The sequence below is a fragment of the Pelophylax lessonae genome, assembly GCF_965119305.1.
Source record: "Pelophylax lessonae genome assembly, chromosome: 5".
NCBI lineage: Eukaryota > Metazoa > Chordata > Amphibia > Anura > Ranidae > Pelophylax > Pelophylax lessonae.
The window spans coordinates 128821985-128844875 of NC_138772.1; the positions used below are offsets into that span (position 1 = coordinate 128821985).

The window sequence follows — 22891 nt, forward strand, 5'->3', positions numbered from 1 at the left end:
AATAGTTCCACGTCAGTTGTCATGTAAGAGATATGCTGAGATACCATTCCCAACCTCAATGACTCATCATGTGTGGAAGGTCTTATTTCAGCCAGTAAATACACACAATTAGCAAGCTGGTTCCTAGAGTGACTTTATATATGTGGTAACACAATGATGAAGGTTTGAGGGATAGGTTGAGTGGAGGTGGTAGGTGATAGACACTTGAAGGTGAGACAGTAGCAGATGGATGCAGGAAGGTTTAACAATGTTGTATGATAGCAGATGATAGAATAGCAGGTGGACATACAAAAGAGATCAACCCAGTGCAGAAAAGTAGCAGTAGTCTCAAGAGCTAGCAATCTAGTTTATGCAGATGTGATAAACAGTCTCTACTATGCAGAGCTAGATAGTGTAAGCTTAGTATAAGTTTATAGAGAATTCCCCTGCGGGGTACTTAGCACTATTAGCGATACAGCCGAAGGGTGGTTCAGGAGAGGCGGATGATCCAGTAGCGGGATACAGGGATCAGCGCAGCGAGGTTCCGTCAGCGAAGTAAGCTTGCAAGCATGGAAGCTTCAAGCAAGGTTAGCATCCAGATAAGGGTGTTTGAACGAACACATGTGAGTGAGAACCGACGCCTTAAATAGCCATCTAGTCCGGCGCTGAGTGATGACAGCTCCAGTCTTAAAGGTGTATGCGCACCTTTCCAAAAGTAAATGGTAGGGCGCATACACTTGTGGAAAGTGTAATTTAGGGTACCAAAGGTACCGGAACATTACATACGGGGAACCAAATTACACAGTACAAGCACTGTTCTGTATAACAAGTTTTAAGGGAACAGGGTCATTTTTTTTTTTTTTTTTTTTTTTTAGGGTAACAAACGCTTTAAGGTTAGGTTAGGATTATTTATTTTGTTATGGTTAGGGTGTTAGAATTGCTACTAATAATAATAATAATAATAATAAATAAATGTAAAAGAGGTACACATATAAATAAAAATGATCATAAATAAATACAATAAATGAATACTATGTAATGATAAATAATTAACCCCTGACACTTTAAAATAATAATAATGATAAAATAATAAACTAAACACCGTAACGTAAAAAATAGTGTTATTATTATTAATAAGCTCTTATTACTGTTATTATTTATACAGTATTATTATTGATAATTTATTTTTCGTTTGAGTGATTATTTTATTATTATTAATAATAATTTACTTAATATATTTTTTTAAGGTTGGGGTTCATTTTTATTTATGTATTTGTTACATATTAACCACTTGCCAACCAGCCGCCGCCTATATACGGCGGCATGTCAGCAGACGCCCGCGAATCACTGTACCTGTACAGTGGTTTGCGGGAGTGATCCTTGGGACGCGCGCCCACTCGCCAGTGGGGTAGCCGATCCACTGGGCCGGCAGCCGTGATTGCCAATGGGCACCCCCGATTGCTCTCCGTGAAGAGAGAACAGCGATCTGCTGTTGTAAACACAGCAGAACATTGTTCTCCCTGGAATCAATACAGGGCTCCTGTGTTCCTCCTATTTAGGAATACAGGTCCCTGTGTTGATTTCACAACCCCCCCCCCCCCACAGTTAGAAAACACCCCCTAGGCTCACATTTAACCCTTTGCTCGCCCCTGGGTTTTCCCCCTCCCTGCCAGTGTCATTATTACAATAACAGTGCAGATTTTTAGCACTGATTACTGTAGTAATGTCAGTGGTCCCCCCAAAAGTATAAAAAATGTCCTTTCCCCTAGTTTGTAGACGCGATAACTTTTGCACAAACCAAATCAAAATACGCTTATTGGGATTTTTTTTACCAAAAATATGTAGCAGAATGCAAATTGGCCTAAAATTATGAAAATTTAATTTTTTATTGGAATGTTGTATAGCAGAAAGTGAAAAATATTGTTTTTTTTTTCTTCAGAATTGTTGCTCTTTTTTTTTGTTTATAGCGCAAAAAATAAAAATCGTACAGGTGATCAAATACCACCAAAAGAAAGCTGTATTTGTGGGAAAAAAAGGACATCAATTTTATTTGGGTACAGCGTCGCATCACTGCGCAATTGTCCATTACAGTAACGCAGTGCCGAATCGCAAAAAAATGGTCTGGTCATTAAGGGGGAAAATCTTCCTGTCCAGAAGTGATTAATAATTTTTTTATTGTTTATGATGGTTTTTAATTATTTGTATATTTATTTTACATTTGTTATTATTTATTTTTTTACATTTAAAGCAGGAAATCATGCAAAACGCTCAAAAATGCGTGTTTCCATGAATTTTTATGGAAATAAAAATGCACTAAAAACACGCAAATCTGCTCAATTTGATCTACGAAAAAAAGCTCCAGAACTTTTTTGAGCTTCAGGTGACATGGAGTGAAGATGTGAACAAACTCTATAGAGAATAATTGATTTTTTTTTTTCTCCTCCAGCATTTTGGAGTTTTGAGCTTCAAGCTCCAAAAGGCTGAGGTTTGAATGGGGCCTAAAAAAATACTATTTTCACCAGTTCTGGATTTGAAATGATTCACTCGTCACTATTTATCCTAGTGACACTACAACAATCAGCCATGAAATCCCAACATAGCTAATGGATTATACCTCTAAATGTGCTCTGATCATACATGGATTTTGAAGATAGTTCCTTCTATTTTGGTAAGCACTAAACAGTTTTTAAAAAATGAACCCAGGCACCCAAAATGCAGCATGCACTACAATATTACACACTGGTGGGACCAAACTCTAGCGAAAATAGTGCGTTATGTCCATGCAGTTTTTTGCATTGAAAATGGCAGCAAACCGCAGGTGAGGGCTTCTGGTTAAATAAGTCCTTTCTTGAGATGTAAAAAAAAAAAAAAACTTAAACTTCTTTATAATTCTGAATAAATCTGGCATGCCTCAAAATGTATCCAAACCAATGTTGGCTCTGTTTAAACTACTTGTAAACAGTTAAACTGTCTGCTTATGAAATCACATATTCCCTTGTTCATAAAAGTTGGTATTATCCAGAGATTAAACATGACCAATACTCAATTCAAGCTGGCAATCCAACATCTATGTGCAACAAATGAGAACAGCAGATCTTGCAGGGTCACCACAACCAAACATTTGATAAATCAGGTTGAGTATTTTTTCAATTGTTCACAGAAACAGATATAGAGGTAACAATAAGTGCACAACCCTTATAAAAGAACATACAAAAATGCAAATATGGTTTAACTGTGTGCTGTGGTAGTGCAACAGAAAATTAAGACTATGTGAAAAATCCCATAGTGCTTAAAAAAAAAAAAAAAAAACATTGGGGTTAATTTACTAAAAGCAAAAGTAATGTTGCACTTATTTTCCTTAATAAATATAAATGGGGTAAAGCTTAATTTTGTAAAGAATACCCAATCAGGTGCATAGAAAATTAAAAAGAAAAAAAAAGCATTTGATTGGATTGGATGATGCAGATAAGCAACTGCACTTGCAAAGTGCACAGTCTATTTGCCTTTAGTAAATGCCCCCCATTAAATACAGCTGAAAAGTCACTTAAATGGATACATACCCACTCTGGCTAATATAACTCCTGAAAACAGCAGTATGATGGAAATGTAGGAGTCTGGCTGATCGCTGGCACGGACACTCTCAAACAACACAGTATTGTTAGTCCAGTGGATTGAGGAACGGTCTGAAAGGATAGGTTGGTTGATATTCCCTTGAGATGGATAGATGTGGAGTTGATTTTGATGCATTTTCCCAGTATTTAAAGAAGAATTCATACCCGTAAGGACAGAGAAAATGCCCAAGTCAAAAGGGCTTCCTGGAGCAAAGACTGAAAATACGCAAAGCATAAGACAACCAACATGAAGGCAGCTTGATATAATCCCTGTGACCACTAAGCCATAATGTCTTCTTAGCTTGGTAAACAGAAAGGTGCCCATTAATCCTGAGATGGCGGAGACGGCCATGAGTATGCTAAGCAAAGAGCCACTGATCCCCTGAGTGTACGCATAACCTGTAGTGATACAGTCAAAGCCAAGGACTGTGGTGTACAAAAAGGCTAATCCCAGACCCGCTAAAAAGACAGACTGCCTGTAGTAGGATTTCCAGCCATCTGTACAGGTACGCAACATGCGGCGAACTTTCTGGAAGCAGACAGGGACTGATGAATTGGGCTCTGCAGATGGTTCTGGAGTCTGGGCTTTCTCTTCCCTTGAGACAGTGGGTAGAGCTGGTGTGCCAATGAAGTCGCCTATGACTGAACAGATAGGCAAATCACCTAAAAAATAATAGATAAATATTTACTTATACTCCTTCTTCCGCATCAATGAGTCCTTTAGACTTATAAGCACTAATAAAATTAACGACTAAATAAACCCTAAAACTCTAACAAACTCCATTTGGCTCATTCAGGTCAAGCTAATCAAAGATATAAAAAGAAATTGTAAGATTTAAAAACTTTGGGGCATTAAACCATATATATTCCTTAATATGCAAAAACTTTAATATTTAAAATATGACATCTAGATATCCCTGAAAAACATATTTTTCATGTACCCATAATTATCATAAAAGCCATTAAAAATATTAAAAGACGCTGTGACCGCTATGGCTAACCAAACAACCCTCCTACAAAATTCCACAACCATTCTGAATAATTGCTCAGCTCTCAAATAGAAGGACCCCACATGGAGAAGCTCTAATACCATTAGAACCAGGGGGAAGATAGGGCCATAGGGGCAATTGCTCTGATGCCCCATAAAAAGGCCACACTGATTCCGCCACAGACATGCCTAAAGGCTTTCTGGTGAAGAGGAGAAAAAAGTCCCTGCCAGTGTCCTACCAAGTGTGGGAGGAGGACAAGGACAGAGTGCAGGCTATATCCCCCCCCTCCCCCCAGCATGGTGTATGCCGTGCCCGAGCAGAGGCTGGGCTTGTACCCCACCAGAGGCCCTCCTCCCCTGACTAAGCCACCCCCCTGCCGGCCAGTTTGGGAACCCCAGAGTCAGTCAGTCCAGCCCAACCTGCCCATTGAGCATAGAGTACCTGGAGCAGAGCTTCAGCCTGATATGGGGTTCGGGAGGAGGCAGGGAAGGAAGAGAGAGGGAGTCGCTGCAACCGTGGGCCTCTGGCTTGTACTTGTTCAGTTATGTGGCAGTAAGAGGGTGAAGACAAACCATTCAACACGGACAGGGGTGCTTATGATGATCAACTTTTTAATGTACTGTATATAAACCTTAATCATTAAAGGAAAACAAACTATAGCTGTAGCTACTTAGAAAATGTAAGGCATTATACAATTTTCTTATTCAATTTCTTTTAGATTTATCTTCAACTATGTAGTGCAAGGGCCTACCTGGTTGGATACAAATTAAGGTTGGACTTATTGTGTGCTATATAGTTTTGGTAAATCTAAAGAAAAACTGTACAGGAAAACTGTGTAATGTATGGCAGCATTAGCCAAGTCCATCCATTTTTCATTACACTTTCCCCAAATTGACAATGCTGCTGTCCAAAGGTGTTTTCGTTGCTCCTCCACCCAAGGACAGGAAATGTATTACTTGCCAGATCGTCAGGTAAAAATAAAGAAATAAAAGTCCAAAATAAAAATTAAGCATTTACTTATAACATTTAATGATTGCAATCTGCAATCTATTATATTTTTGTTTTTAGGTCTACTAATACTTTAAATTAATAATCACATATACTATACATCTTCACCCAAAACAACATGAAAAATAGGATTTTTTTACTCACCGTAAAATCCATTTCTCTGATTTCATCGATGGACACAGCGCTATATTGAACATGACTATAGGGTTATATCGCCTCTTGCAGGAGTAGGACTAGGCAGTACAGAAAACTTGGCTACGCCCATGGGCCGTCCTCAGCTGGTATAAAACCCCCTCTCTGCTATAGCCATCAGTTTAGTAGCAAGCAGTATTAGAAGTATCAAAAACTCCTTAGAGGGGTGGGTGTTGTGTCCGTCGATGAACTCAGACAAATGGATTTTATGGTGAATACAAAAATCCTATTTTCTCTTTTGTTCATTGACGGACACAGCCCTCCATTAATCATGGCTATAGGGATGTCCAAAAACAGTGCCGAAAGTAAAACGAGGGGTAGAGAAAATAACCCAAGGCTAAACACAAGAGCCTTAACCGGGTCGCAGAAGTCCCATCTGAAATAAAAATGTAAAGAAAATCACCCCTCAAGAGAGAACAGCCCCTCTTAAACAGCAGCCTCCAAAACCTTGCGGCCAAAAGAAGCATCCGCAGATGCTAAATCTACTTTGTAGAATGTGGTGAAAGTATGCACCGACGACCAAGTGGCCACCTTGCAAACCTGAGATATTGACTCTTGATGAAGTACTGAGCGCCTGAGTAGAATGCGCCGTGATAAGGAAAGGAGGAACCTGACCTTTCATAGAATAGGCCTGAGTCGCCATCTGTCTGATACATCTAGAGATGGTAGCCGAAGAAAGGGCCAGCACTTTTCTTGGTCCTTGTGTAACCACAAACAGCGAGTCTGACCTACGAAAGTACTCCGTAGCTGCCAGATACACCCGAATTGCCCAACTACATCCAGGGTACACAAAGCAAATTCCTTGGGATGAGCCGGCTTGGGACACAAGGAAGGCAACACAATATCCTTATTCAAATGGAAGTCAGAGACAACTTTGGGCAGGAATGGCGGACAGGGACAAATAACCACTTTATCTCTATGGACCACTAAAATGGGAGTATGACAGGATAATGCCACCAATTCTGATACACTGCGGGCCGAAGTAATAGCCACCAAGAATGCCACCTTCTAGGACAACGTAGGCAAGGGAATCTCCCGAATATTCTCGAATGGAGGTTTCCGGGGAACTGAGAGCACTAAGTATGGTGGATCAGCCCTTGGGACAACTGGTCCTCTCTGAGAGGTAGCCACCAAGAGATGTTTACGGCCACCAGAATGATTGGAAGACCCTCGCCCTTGATTCTTTGCAGGAACCGTGGCTTTAGCTGAGGACGATGTTGGTCTAACAGTGCCCCTAGGACATCTGCGGCATCTGCCAGAGGAACCCGTGACCAGGCCATGAACCTCAGTATCCTCCTGGGGAGCCGAACCTTCTAAAAGAGCTGCATACAGGACTGTTCAAACAGAACAGTCTTGAAGGTGGACACCACCAAACCCAGAGCCTGTATGTAAGTTGGTAGAGAAGACTGTGACAGACAGTGTGATAGCAGCCGGTGAATGATGGTCTGTGGTTCCCAAATTTTGACCAAAAGAAGAATCACCCTGGTCAACATTAAATCCAGAGTCAGACCTAGGTGATTACATTTCCTGAATGGGGATAGGGGGGACCTTGGGTAGTACGGACCTCACCCAAACCTTTGCAGAAATTATATCTGCACAAGGAAAATCAGGGCCTAGAAACCCTGAAACTGACAAACTTTGGTACCCCCAAAAGGATAATTTTGTTAATCCCCTTGATGCTCCCGAAGGATGTCCACCGGGCTGTAAACTAGCCAAGATGTCCCCCCACCCCAGTTATGGATGAGGGCAGACCTTTATGCTGAAGGGGTCTTCTCTGCGGGTCTGGAGAAGCCAGCTCTAGGCTTACCAGACCCAAGGTTGCTTGGAACCTCCCGAGGAATACTTGAAAGATCTATTTCCCTTATCTGTAGTCCTGGAAGCATAAAATAATTCTACATGGGCTGAGAAGGAGGGCTCACGTTTGCAACGAGACTCCTTCCCTTTCCTAGACTGTGGCAGAAAGGTACTCCCCCCCCCGTGAGACCCTTAATAATGTCACCCAGAGTAGCCCCAAACAGACGATCACCTTCAGAGGGCAGGTCAATAAGAGCTTTCTTGGAGGCTTGGTCTGCAGACCAATTTTTAAGCCACAGCATGCACCTAATCACCGCCGCTAAAATGGAGAGCTTGGACAGTACAGGAGCCCCGTCCAAAGATGCATCTCTTAAGAACTGCAGTCCCTGGACCAACTGGTCCGCCAGATCAACGTAAGCAGAGGGAACCTGCTCATTACCCAGTCCCTGACGCAAAAGCTTGGCCCATTCAGTTAGGGTCTGAAACACCAGGGCTGAGGCCAAGACTGATCGCAATGACGAGCCAGCCATAGTAAACATGCTGTGCGCCACAGCCTCCACTTTCCTGTCAGCTGGGTTTTCAAAGGATGGGGATTCCTCTACTGGGATCCTGGTTTCTTTATTCAGCCTGGAGACAGGAGGAACCACCACTGGTGGACTAGTCCACTTTTTTAAAAGTGATTCCTCAAAGGGGTAACATATTGAGAATTTTTTTAGAACCTTAAAGGGCTGCTTTGGTTGCCCCCACTCCTTATAGATAAATCTGTAAAAATAAGGAAGGTAAGGAAACACCTTAGCTGTATGAGGTGACTTGTGTGTACTGAAAGGGACAGCCATGTCCATGGCCACATCAACCACATCCCCCATTTTTAAAGCTTCATGCACTGCCGTAATAAGTGCGTCCACCGGCGTTTTCTCATTCACTGCTGCTACCGTGGAGGAGTCATTCTCATGATTGGATGGATTGGGGGGCGCAATATCAAGTCCCACTGTATGGGCCACGTCCACGGCAGCACCAGGCTCAGAATCAGATGAGAGAATGAGCAGGAGAAGGCAGGGGATGCTTCCTCCTGGGCCTTTGCCCACACGCAACTTCCACCCGGGATACCAAGGACTGTAGGACCACTGTAAGTGTAACAATGAGGGACCTGGCGCCTCCATGAGGGGGCCAGTGGGAGAGAAGTGACCCCTGAGGCTCCATAGAATAAGGGAGATAAGGGGGACCCCACAGCAAAAAAAATGTTTTTGGCACTACTATGGATCCCCCACACTCAGGGCACCTACTAGCAGAGAGAGATAGAGATAGGGACCCCCAAGGACTCACCACTACCAGCCGAAGGAACGCTGAATATTCAGACCCAGCAACTGCTATTAGTGCCACCAGTTCATATAGCCGGGGAAGAAAGAGGAAGAGGAGAGGCCAGAGCCCAGGCATCACTGCGCGGCTTCGGCCATCTCCAGCGTCACGCCGGACTAAGGGAAAATGGCTGCAGTGACGTCACGAACTACACTAACATGGCCGCCGGCCGAAGACCAAGCAAAACCAAGGGAAAATGGCCACTGTGACGTTACCGACTACACTAACATGGCCGCCGGTCACGGAAAACGCTCTATGGCAGACTGTCCCAGGAGTCTCCACTGTGCTCTCTGCAATGGGACCCTCAGGTACTGTACCCCATACTGCTTAAAGCAGGACATACACCCAGAGGTCTCCGCTGCACCCTCTGCACCACTGCGTACTGCGCATAGCTCTGGTCTGCAAGCACTCACTGGACAGACTGGGGGGACCAATGGATCTAGATTATCCAGCCCAGCCTGACTGTTGATTGTAGATCTCCCAGGAGAAAAAGCAAAAAGATGCTAGGACCAACAGACCCCCAGCAGGGAGCCTAGGTCTTTACTGCTGACTAGAAAGAAACAAACTGAATACCTATAGCAGAGAGTGGGTTATATACCAGATGAGGATGACCCATGGGCATAGCCAAGTTTTCTGTTCTGCCTAGTACTACTCCTGCAGGAGGTGATAATGAAACACTGTGTCCGCCGATGAACGAAAGAGAAACAGCCTTTGTTAAAGCAAAATGAAAGTGAGGGAAAATATTCCAGAAAGTAAAGCTTTCTGTAAAAAAAGACTGTAAAAAAACAGCTTTACCAGTCTTCAAGCTATATTTTTGTATGTGTACATGCAGTACACGTGCAGTGCAGTGTACACTCTCAGCCCACTCCTAAGATCTTTAACATTCCGAGAATGGTGTCAGTCTAGTGTGTGTTCGCAGGAGTTACATCATTAGTGGCCACCCATTAGATGAAAAAAGAATATTCCAGTTCTAGAAGAAAAAAAATGACTGAAGGCAAGCAAAGCCAAACTTAAAGTGGTTGTAAAGGTATAAGGATTTTTCTTACCCTAGTGCATTCTCTGCATTAAGGTAAACAACCTTCTGTGTGCAGCTCAGCCCCCCTCCCCCTTATACTTACTGGAGCCAAATCTTGATGCAGCACTGTGCCCAAGAGCAGCAGCTCTCTCCGCTCTCTCTCTCCTCACTTGACATGGAGGCAGGCGTTGGCTCCTGCTGCTGTCAATTAAAGCCAGTAAGCAGAGATCAGGGCTGAGCAGTGCTCTATGTGTTTATAGATCTACGTCTATGGATCGAGCCCCTACAAGTTTCCCCATAGCAAGCAGACCTGTGTATGGCCTTTACTCTACAACATGTAATTTAAAAATATCTGCTTTCATTAACTAAAAGAACCTTCCTGCATATGCTTCAAGTGTCAATGGTGATGATGCAATGGTGGGGAAGAGATACAGCACAGCTCCAGATAATTCTCATTGATCTCAAACTAGAATGGACACCACAACATATTATACTGTGTCTGGATTTGGAAATCAGCATATCCCCAAGTCCTTACAGCAGTGGTTCTTAACCTTGTTGGAGGTACTGAACCCCACCAGTTTCATATGAGCATTCACCGAACCCTTCTTAATTGGAAAAATAAAATATGATTTTTCAAATTCAAAACATAGGTACTGTATATGTTTAGTTATATATTTATTATACATAGGTGCACAAAATGAACAAAACCATTAAAGAACAAAACCATATTAAGAACAAAGAACAAAACCATTAAAACATGATTTTCACACAAAAACATAATAATGAATATTTACTGCAAATCAGTGTGACTTGGGGGTGTCAGGAGGGCACACACTGGGGGGGGGGGGGGGGTTGGGCGGGCATACCATGGGGTGTCAGGAGGGCAAGCACTGGGGGAGGAGGTGTTGGGAGGGCATACCATGGGGTATCAGGAGGGCACACACCAGGGGGCATTCACAATGCTTTATTGAGCTAAATGAAAAGGACATGCATTTCCATTTGTCAGCTAACAGCACCTCTATGCTAAGTTGCAGTAACTCAGCAGACTTAGCATAGAGGTGCTTGTAAACTAACCCACCATGTACAGCTAGCTGAGCCTACCTCCAGGAACATTCACTCGGCTCCCTCTGCTCAGCTGCTCACACTTCGCTCTTCCAGGCGGGCGCAATCTCCATGGTCAGGTACATCTCCATCCCGCCCACTCAAGCAGCAAGCAGCCTGCAGGAGATAGGCTGGAAACATGCTGGGGGAGGTACAGGGGGCGGAGCGTCAAGTGTCTATGTGTAATGGCTGTGAAATGTCCCGACCGCAGCTCTGATTTCCCGGGGTGCGCTCGGCCTCACAATCAGTAATATTTTCTCGGGGGGAAGAGCCGGGCGTGTCATAAAGAATCATATAAGTTGGGTGTGTGTCTTGACCTCCACCGAACCCCCGAGACTGACTCACTGAACCCCTGGGGTTCGATCGAACCCAGGTTAAGAACCACTGCCTTACAGCCAAGAAAACTGAGGCTTATTTGTAGGTTTTATATAGAAGTCCAACGTACTCTGTCATTAGAAATTATAGAGATTAAATGTGTAGACTGGTTTCTTCTAGGACCATGAACATACCTTGCACATTGAGAAGTTCCAGCTGCCTTTCTAAATAATGCTCTCCTATAGAATGCTGTGGCTTGACAGCCAGCTGAGGTACCATTTTATAAACCCTGGAAAGGAAGATAAATTCCACAAGCAGTGACACCAGGTTCCATCCAAGAATGAATCCACAGCCAACCACATTGGAAGCCCAAGTCATGACCTGACCCACCGACAACGGGGCGAAGATATTAATGACTTGATCCATCCTTCTAACAGTTGCATTCATTCCTAAATTTTGGAAGTAAATAACACCAATTTACATAAACAGACGAATACACAATCCTAATGTTTAATATATTACCTTAAGATTTTTAGTATTTTTTGCAGTTTGCTAAATGTTATAATATTTCCCCACTTTATCCAAAACTAACTAGACATCTGCTTTATAGGTTTTACCAATGAACTTCAGATGCTTTGCTTCCAACCACATTGTTTCATACAATGATTATTATTTCAGACATCAATTAAACAAGAAGCTTCCTTACTATTTTATCTACTCTCTAAGCTAGTTGTCTAAAACAAAAGGCCATGGGAAAATGAAACAAATACTGACAACTGCACATCGACTATAGCAACGCTAAAATGTATTTTATAAATAACAGAATCTCCAACCCTATTTTATAAAATGTTTCATTGTTGTATTTCCTTCTTTGAAAGTTTTCCTGTTGTGTCAACAGGAAGTGAGAAAAAATCGAATCAACAAGGACACAGACATCACTATCCCTATCCAAAACTAAACATGTTGAGATAGATTTTCATTTTAAACTACATTTGCTGTGTTGTTATACATTATTATGAAAAATGTGACTATTTAAAAGCGGAATGAGACAGGTCAGCCCTAAGGCAAAAGCAGAAGTATGTCACATCTCATAAATTACCATAATTTACTGGTTTGTGAACTCTTCATTCTAGAATTATGAAACAATGCCTGAGATATTTATTAGCATTTCAAAGACATGCTAATGTAAAAAAAAAAAAAAAACCTAACCCGTACACATACATACTGCAGAATGACAGCATACAGAAACATCAAAGCACATGTAATAGCATGAACATCTTAAGAATTAATGTGTAGCTGAATATGCAATGTGTTCACTAATGTTAAGACATGTTTTCCTCAACATGAACTCAACAGATAATAGTTTAGATTTTGTACCTGTTACATTTTTCCCCCCTCTTATCATTATCTAAAACTATTATGTTAAGACTTGTTTTCCCAACATGAAATCAGCAAATAACATTGTAGCTTCCTGTACCTGTTACATTTTCTATTTCCCTTTTATTATTATCTAAAATGAATCCAAAAGGACACCTAGTATTTTTTTTATGTATTTTGAGATTGTTTTTATTGGGAAATTTTTGTGTAAATTTGTAACAAAATGCTTGCTTTCAGGGAATCTGCTTTAGTTATGACTACACAAAAGTGCTTTTAAGTAGACAATAGCGCTATTGGAATATAGTATGTCTGTTCTAATCCCTTTTCCTTTACCTACCTATATGGCCTCATGCACACTACAGCTGTCAAAAAACAATTTACAGGCGTTTGCCTTTTTTTTTTTCCGCCCCTAAACACTCCTCTGTGTCCAAGTACCCATATACTTTTAGAGGCATTTGGAGGCAGGAGAGTTTAGGTGCAGCAATCTGAACACACCAAAACCGCGTTCAGGAAAGGAGATTTATTCAGAAAAAATACCCAACGCACCTAAATGTGTCTGAATGCACCGAAACGCTGGGCGCATTTAGTGCTTGAGCATTTATTTGTTGAAATTGTCAGAATAAAATATTATTCTAGCCAAAGAAATGAATAAATGCCCAAATGCTTGACATGCCTGAACGCATATAAACATGGCTTTAGACACGTTTTAATGCTGCTTTTCTCCTGTCATGAGCTTAGTGTGCATGAGACCTTCATCTTATAAAAAACACAAGATGATAAAAGGGGTAGCAAGCTTGTCTACACTTTGTAACAATGCACCCTAAAGTAGAACAAAAGACAAAACTTGTAGTTAGAGTAGAGTAAAGGAGGGTTATGACCCTTGTTGGTTTTTTTGCCACTTGTTTCCCATTAGGGAGATTTCGCTTTACTTCCTACCCCAAAGCCAAAATAGAAAGTGAGAGGAAAGCCCCCCAAAGTGAGTTAATCCCTAATTATCATCAGAGTCACCAGAATTGGTGTCCCCATTGAAAGATTTCCCCTCTATTCCTGTACTGGTGACCACCAAAAATTTTATGAGTTTCTTTTACTCTAAAGCCCCGTACACACTTACCGATCGTCGGCCGAACGATCGGCCGTCTTTTGTCCAGGGCTGTCGTGTCTGTTGAAAACTGCAAAAGACTGCACACGAATTTTGTCGGCCAACAACAGCCGACTGCAGAAGTGATGTCATGTGATGGTTAACTTTCCGTGTGTTTTTTCTTTTCTGAGCATGCCCAGTCTTGTAAATCTGCTGTTTGTCGGCCGAATTCTGTACTGACTGGCGAACAATCGGCCGTTCTGGTGTTGGCCAACAAAAATTTTAATGTCTACACGACAGATTCTTTTCGGCCGAAAGTGCGCTGTCGGCTGTCGGAAGCGTCACAAGCCTACAATCGGCGGATCGGTCGTCGGCCGAATATTTACGGCCGACAATCGGTAAGTGTGTACGGGGCTTTACTCTCAGTGATAATGGTAAACAGGACAAATAGAGAGGGTAAATCTCTTAGATACACAGACAGCAATAAAAACCTGACAGGTGATCTATTCTAATCCCTCTCTACATTATCTAAAACGAAAAAATAAAAATGCCTTTAGTTACAGTGCCTTGAAAAAGTATTCATACTCCTTGAAATTTTGTCATGTTACAAGCAAAAACGTAAATGTATTTTATTGGGATTTTATGTGATAGACCAACACAAAGTGGCACATAATTGTGAAATGGAAGGAAAATGATGAATGGTTTTCACATTTTCTTACAAATAAATATCTGAAAAGTGAGGCGTACATTTGTATTAAGCGCCCCTGAGTCAATACTTTGAAGAACCACCTTTCACTACAATTACAGCTGCAAGTCTTTTTGGGTATGTCTCTACTAGCTTTGCACATCTAGAGAGTGAAATTTGTACCCATTCTTCTTTGCAAAATAGCTCAAGCTCTGTCAGATTGTCTGAAGAATGTGTGTGAACAGCATTTTTCAAGTCTTGCCACAAATTCTCAATTGGATTTAGGTCTGGACTTTGACTGGACCATTCTAACACATTAATTTGCTTTGATCTAAACCATTCCATTGTAGCTCGGGCTGTATGTTTAGGGTCTTTGTCCTGCTGGAAGGTGAACTTCCACCCCAGTCTTAAGTCTTTTGCAGACTCTAACAGGTTTTCTTCTAAGATTGCCTTGTATTTGGCTTCCCATCAACTCTGACCAGCTTCTCTGTCCCTGCTGAAGAAAAGCATTACCAAAACATGATATTGCCACCACCATATTTTACGGTGGCGATGGTGTGTTTAGAGTGATGTGAAGTGTTCGTTTTCCAACACACATAGCATTTCGCTTTTAGGCCAGTTCAATTTTGGTCTCATCTGACCAGAGCACCTTCTTCCACATGTTTTCTGTGTCCCCAACATGGCTTCTCGGAAACTGCAAATGGGACTTCTTCTGGCTTTCTTTTAACAATGGGTTTCTTCTTGCCACTCTTCTATAAAGGCCAGATTTGTGGAGTGCACGACTAATAGTTGTCCTGTGGACAGATTCTCCCACCTGAGCTGTGGATCTCTGCAGCTCCTTCCGAGTTACCATGGGCCTTTTGGCTGCTTCTCTGATTAATGCTCTCCTTGCCTGGCCTGTCAGTGTAGGTGGACGGCCATGTTTTGTAGATTTGCAGTTGTGCTATACTCTTTTCATTTTCAGATGATGGATTTAACAGTGCTCCGTTTGATGTTTAAAAATTGGGATATTTATTTTTTTATAACCTAGCCCTGCTTTAAACTTCTCCACAACTTTATCCCTGACCTGTCTGGTGTGTTCCTTAGCTTGAATTCATGATGCTGTTTGTTCACTAAGGTTCTCTAACAAACCTTTGAGGGCTTAACCATGCAACTGTATATATACTGAGATTAAATTACACACAGGTGGTATGCACAATTTGCAGGTACATACCCAATTATGAAACTCTAGATGCATTACTAGTGATATATGGTCATGACCACTGCAAATTAATGTCTATGTTTTATGACATGCTGATTACCCCTTCTGCAACCAAATTAGCATATGCTCTCAAACCCAAGTGGGAGACTGCTGCAGGAGAATTGGTTGATAAGGACTGGAGTGAAATTCTTGCAGTCTGTAAAATTGTATCTCCTAAAATGTCAGATAGACTCACCCAAACCTATATACTTCATTAAGCTTATCTCACCCCGGAATGTTTGGCAAAGTTTTGTCCATCTCGGAGCCCTGATTGTCCCAAATGCCTGAAATCCATTGGCACTTTTGAACACCTGATCTGGCACTGCCTGCGTGTGCAAGGCTTCTGGGCTCAGATTGTCCAATTCCTTCACAACCAGATGGGTTCTCCGGTGTCAATGAACCCCAGACAACGTTTACTTGGATTATTTCCCGACACTGATATGGACAAAAATACTCTCAAATTCGTGCAAGAAACGCTGTTCAGAGCCAGGAAAGTCGTGGCCAGGGGCTGGATACAAGCAATACCTCTATGTTTTGCAGCGTGGCTCAATGAGGTGAATAATACCCTACCCTATGAAAAAAAAGTCATATACACCAACAGAGCTTGCCCAACTAAATATAAAAAGATATGGGATAGGTGGCTGAAGTCCTCATCAACACGTGTTTCATAAGGTTCAGTCTGCACATTTAGTCATCATAGCCTTTCAAGCCTTATATGGTGCAAGTTATATGAATGTAGGCTTTCCTGAATAGTTTTATTACATAAAACCTGTGCAAATTTCCTTTTGCTTCCTTTGCTCGTCTTACTGTTAAAAAGTGTTGCTATGTACGTATTTTGTGCTATTTTCTTATGTATGTGATGTTGGGTTTCTATCTTTTTGATTATTGCACTGCTCACATATATGTACTGCATTTCTATTTGAAACTCAATAAAACTTGTTTGAATTAAAATACACACAGGTGGACTCTATTTACTAATTAGGTGACTTCTGAAGGCAATTGGTTCCATCAGATTTTACTTAGGGGTATCAGAGTAAAGGGGTCTAAATACAAATGCATGCCACATTTTCAGATATTTATTCATAAAAATTTTGAAAACCGTTTATCATTTTTCTTCCACTTCACAATTATGTGCTACTTTGTGTCTATCACACAAAATACCAATAAAATACATTTATATTTTTGGTTGTAACATAACAAAATGTGAAAAAATTAAAGGGGTATGGATACTTTTTCAAGGCGCTGTATATTTAATGAAATGAAAAACCTTGAATTTACTGTCCTTTACTGAATTTATTGTGTTAGTCATGACAATGAAATGGCGGGGTGTGCCCAGACAAAATGGCTATACAGGTGGTTCAAAAAGGACAACTGCTTCTAGGTCCAGGATGACAAGTGGTCCTTTCAAGGGACTGCCACCTCCCTTATCAGCTGTGTGCTCACAATACATCTTACACAACATAAAGCAGCATTTCTGAATTATCTTGCATCCCTTTTATCTTGTTTTACTTACCTGTAATGGTCTTCTAAGAATTAAAAAAAAAAAATTAAAGTTACCCAATATTATTGAAGGTGGCACTGCAAAGGGACAAATAGCACCATAGAGGATATAGGCATTAAATGCAAGAGCCCTCAATATAAACTGTGCAAAGACCTCTGTGTCTTTGTTGCCTGTCAACTCCCTTCTCCTTTGTTCCAATGCCTAAACAGCTACCTGTCTGATAAGGAGGCAAAAGAGACAATAAAGCCAAGCTACCTAATACATACCACCACTCTGTAAAGAATTAATTTTGTATTGTCACAAATGCTACCTTAAACACCTCACCCTATTGACTTTCATTGCACCTTTCAAGGATACTGCCACCCATCCATGTCTAAAGGTTAGGTGGAAAGTCAAGTAAAATGTCACCTGAACTCAGGTAATGTAAATAGGTGTATTAGTAGAAAAAAGTTGCATATCATATCTATTGCCTACCAGAAGGGCTTTGTATATGAGGGTTTTCTCTTGTTCCAGCTTTGGGTTAATGGAACTCTCCCAGAGTTTCAGAAGCACAGGGAGCAGAGGTATCCTAGGTCAGCAGTGATTGTAACATACCATGCCAGATATGTCTGTGTACATGTAATTTAACTGTATTTGAGTAATTTTACCTATCATAAAACTCAAAGACATGCAGATTATATTTTTTCTGTTATTCTTACCAGCTAGTTGACTTCTGTTATTTCCTGTTATCACCACAATCCAATCTTTCTGAATGGTTATGGTCAATGCCGTGCTTGCAAGGTTTGCCAGGTCAGCTAATATAATAACCACTCCATAACAGAATACCTATGAAGTACATCATAAGACATAAATCAAATAATGTTTTTTTTTTTTTTTTTTATCTTATAAAGAGATTGTAAAGTCTTACTAAAGTGCCTGGCTTATAAAGTACTGTCTTCAAAGTTTGCCTAATCTCTTCTTGCTAAACACAGATTGCGTTTTATGTAAAAATAAAGAAGAATAAAATGGTTTGTGTTGCCCTTGTCAACCAGACATATTCCATCTGTCATTTGTCTAGTACCGGCCATAGAATACAAGCACTTGGAGCAAGGATTTTAGGCTAGATAGGCTTGAGTAAGGGGCTACTGAAATATTAGGTCACCATCAAAGGGGATTATAAATGTTTAGGATATATAACCAGTTCTGGTTTAGTGGAAAGAAGTCGTAATATAATCACTTTTTAGCCTTTCCTAAAAGAAACGGCATTTTATTACCAAACATTCTTTTAAGTCCTTGTAAACCTATCATTAGAAAAAAAAATTCAATAAAATAACATACAAACACAGGTTTAAAGTACTAAAAGGTGTTAAAACATACCTTTAAAGACTATCTAATTGATTGTAGCTTATCCATCCTCAAATAGGAACTTCAGACAGTTTTAAAAAAAAAAATTAAAAGTCAGCAGCTACAAAGGCTGTTAAAGGACACTTACCTGTACAGGGATCCAGCGAAGTCCTCACCCAGGTTGGTTCTTCCCTGGCCTTCGTGTCCCCGGTGCCAGCACGTTTAGTGTGGGAAGCTGGCTGCAATACCTTGCGGCTTGCGGGGGAAGTTTGGGGTGGGGTGGGGTAAATGTCTGCTCTGATTGCCTACGTGGTTGGAGCAGAAGTGGGGATTCAAAACTAGATACCTGCCCCCCCATTCAAAATACGATAGAGGAGAGGGTAGGAGAAAGAAAAGCTGAACTTCCTCTTATGGGTATAGTTCCGCTTTAAATGTGCTGGCTGCATTTGTCATCATTTTTAGAATTTTTCTTTTATTTGTGCACTTAAATAGCACACTTCCTGTCCCAAGGTGGCTACGCTCATCCATTTCACTGTATCCATGGGGGAGCCATAGTAGTCACTCTGACTGCTAATCTGATTTGGACTAAGAACATGGCTTTCTTTCTTCATCTTCAATACATGGGGGAGTTCACAGGGAGTGACAAGTGCACTGCATTTCCTGCTTGTACTTACTGAGAGTGTTTTTTAACCTGGAAATTAAAACCAGTGCAGCCACCATGTCCGAGAACTGGTAAGCTACAATATAATAAAATTTTGTTCTTTGGTTATAGATTCATTAAAGTGATAGTAAAACTTTGTTGTTTTTTTAAAATAAAATACCAAACATGTTATACTTACCTGCTCTTTCTAATGGCTTAGCACAGAACTGCCTCAATCCTCCTCTTCTCGGGTCCCCCCGCCAGTGCTTCTGGCTTCTCCCCCCGCCGAGGAAAGCTGTCTGCTCTGTGGGCACTCGTGCTTGTTCGCTCCCGAGCCCTGATCTGTGTTTCCATAAGACACACAGAGTGTGACTCGGCCATGCCCTTCACTCCCTTGTCACTGGCTGTGATTGACAGGAGCAGGAGCCTATGGCTCCTGCTGCTGTATCTGATCCAATGAGGAGGAAAAGAGATGAGAGAGCCTCGGCTCTAGTGTACATTGCTAGATTGAGATCGGGCTCAGGTATGTATTTAGGGGGCTGCATGCAGAAGATTTTTTACCTTACTGCATAGAATACATGCTTGAGGTCATTGTAGCCATATTAGTGCACTTGCGACAGCGACAATTGAGTACTGTCCGTGATACTTTTTTTATTTGCACTAACATACAATTTTTCAGGACAAGCTTTCGGGGTATGTCCCCTTCTTCAAGATCCAAGCAGTACTTGAGTACTGCTTGGATCTTGAAGAAGGGGACATACGCCGAAAGCTTGTATGTTAGTGCAAATAAAAAAAGTATCACGGATAGTACTCAGTTGTCTCTGTTGCATAGAATACAGTAAGGTAAAAAAACTTTCTGCCTTAAAATCCACTTTAAGCCTTTGGTGCACTTCTGAATCCACTTGATGTGCCTAATGTATGCCTATGCCTGGGCTTTTGCAGGGGGCCTGCTGCTGTATCTTAAAGGGTAATTCTGAGATGCTACATAAATCAAAACATAAATACTCTCCCCATATGATATTTTGCATATTGAATGCATTTGTAAAGTACTCCTGTTGACAAACCTAATGGACCTAAACGTCTGAGATCCATATAGGTTACACAAGTAAAAAACCAGAAGGTGACAGGCCTGACGGTAAAATACAACCTATAGACTTACTGTAAGCCATCCATGCCATATCTGTTCTATTTCATTTTTATAGGAGAAGACCAGCATCAGGACTATGCAGCAAGCTGTGACAGATGAATTCTGGATGAACAGCGATGCATGAGCAACTACAAAAAGAAGAAAGCAATTTTGCATTAACATTATATTACACAAAACCCAAAGTAAGGGAAACCAAAGCAAACATAGAGCTAATGCCTGTAGCAGTCTTGTTTAATTAATTAATTACATTTATTTTATTTCATGAATTGACAGTGGAACATTATGACATGTAAATGTTTCACCATATTTGAATGTATACCGGGGGATTTAACAAAGAGTGGTGCAGGCATAAAGTACAAAAAAACAAACAAACACATTTTTGTATTAAATGAAATCATGCTCACAAGCAAGAGTGTATACCAAAGCTTGTATCCCATAAAATCTGTAAGGCTACTGTAGTGTGCTGGGAGCCATTAGAACCCTTGGCTAGCCTCTTCTCCACTTGCACTTTTATGTGTGCATTATACAGTGTTATGCATCCTAGAAAATGAGTTTCAAGGGGCATGTCCTTTTCTCTGTTTTATTATAGTTTTATGTGATACATTCTTTGATTACAATGTGAGCATAATTTAATTTTATAGAATATATTTTTTAATAGACTTTACTGTGGGGGGGGGGGGGTGCTCTCTGTTTTAATACAGTTAGTGAAGAGCAGCAAGGCTTGGCATTTAGCACCTTTACTACACCTATGTGAATGAATTCTGGATATTGCCTTGTACTGGCTGGTCCCCTTCCCCTCCACAACCCCCGGGAAGAACCATTTGGACCTATGGGTGTTTTTCTCCAGATGTTCCTTTTATTCTCATGTGGGAGACTCAGGAAAATTAATAATCCACACTATTGCTAACCATGTTTGGAGCTCTACAGGATTATTTTTGTAAGTTTTAGTTCTCCCCCCCTTTTTTACCTCTCATAACAACCTTGTCTCTAATTTTAGACATCTATACCTATCTCTCCTGAGGAAGCGAGTGCTGTCTCGCAAAACGTGTAGAGATTCAATACATTAGTATCCACTCCCAGGATTTTCAGTCAAATCAGGATCTATGTAACTATGGATATTCATGTGCATTTATCTGTAATTATGTTCAACAGAACAATTTTTAAATGTGTGTAAAATCTGTCTAATCTTTAAATAGTACATTTTTGTATATTTTATACATTTGGTTGTGTCCCGCAAAGTCCCTTGGGCAGTTTTTTCTTGTGTACTTACATAACTCGAACTGAGACACTCTCATTCCCTACACATGCCAACTCATTTATTGAATTGCAGAATTAGTTAATTTGATTTCTGATGAGACACACTAATCTTTTCATATAAGTGGTAAATGTTAATACTATCATTAAAGTGACTCTAAACTCAAAAAAGAGATCATGCTTATGTTCAGGGTTGTAAATTTAAAGTGCCTTCATGTCTCACAAAAGTACCTTCTTTTGCTCTCAGCCTTCTCCAACTTGATTTTTTTTGCTGCTGTGATCCAACTTCCTGTTAGAGGGTGGCTACATTCATCCCCCATGGTCTCACTGTATGTGGGAATGTAGCCCCCTTCTTTTGCTTACCCCCCCCCCCCCCCCCCCCAGATGGACTAGGCTCTATGGACTATTGAATGTATAGTGCGCATAGAGCAGTGCATGACTACTGCTCCTGTGAATTGCCCATTCCAAACAAACGGATGTGATTGGGAGAGGAGAGGTTCAGGAGAGACATTACAAGGAGGCAGAAAAGCACAGTAAGAATTGTTTAATGGAAAATAAATTACAAGGCTATCAAGTAGCAAATGTGTATGGATTAGAACATTGTTTAGTGCCACTTTAGTATAACTGAAGGCAAAACACCTGTCTTTATTGCGATCTGTGTTTCTGTAAGGGAGATCCACCCTCTCTATGTGTCCTGTTTACCATTATCATCGAAATGGAAATTGAAAGAAAAACACACATTTTGAGTTGTCTCCAGAACAAGAATAGAGAGAAAAACCTCTAATGGGGACACTCGTTCTGGTGAAAACCAAGGATTCCCTCACTTTGGAGGGATTTCTTCTTATTTGCTGCTTTAACTATGGGACAAGAAGTAAAGAGAAAAAAGCTGGTAGGGGTTAAACCCTTCCCTAATTCTATCCACAATAAGGAAAACAAAGTTGCCCTTAGTTTTGAAAGGAACGGGTTAAAACCCAATATTTTTTTTTCTGTCTTGTGTCTTTTTGCTGTCTCACTGGGGAGATTTCCTTTATTTCCCTACAACTTTCTCTGGTTTTGGGGGGGGGGGGGGTTATATTACTGCCACTAACTACCAATGATTTGTGGAAGGGGGTGTTTTATTATTTTACTGTCCACCAATAATTAAAGAGGGCTAATGCCACTGACCATCAGTAATTTTGGTAAGGAATGATTTACTACTATTGTCAGATTTTGGGGATGGAGGGTTACCGCCACTGATCCTTTGTATTGACCGTGAAACTGGCATATGAGTGCGGTGCTTTCCATAA

General features: G+C 41.0%; 1 protein-coding gene across 1 annotated transcript in view; it reads right to left on the reverse strand.

The window, feature by feature from the left end:
- LOC309556152 (ferroportin-like) overlaps positions 1 to 22891 on the reverse strand; it is a 61271-nt gene that overhangs the window by 15457 nt on the left and 22923 nt on the right. Inside the window, exons 5-8 of the mRNA XM_082258512.1 lie at positions 20364 to 20479; positions 17940 to 18066; positions 11555 to 11809; positions 3540 to 4253 (exon numbers count right to left, since the gene is read on the reverse strand). Of these exons, the coding sequence (XP_082114638.1) occupies positions 3540 to 4253; positions 11555 to 11809; positions 17940 to 18066; positions 20364 to 20479 (1212 nt within the window). The remainder of the gene's footprint in view (positions 1 to 3539; positions 4254 to 11554; positions 11810 to 17939; positions 18067 to 20363; positions 20480 to 22891) is intronic.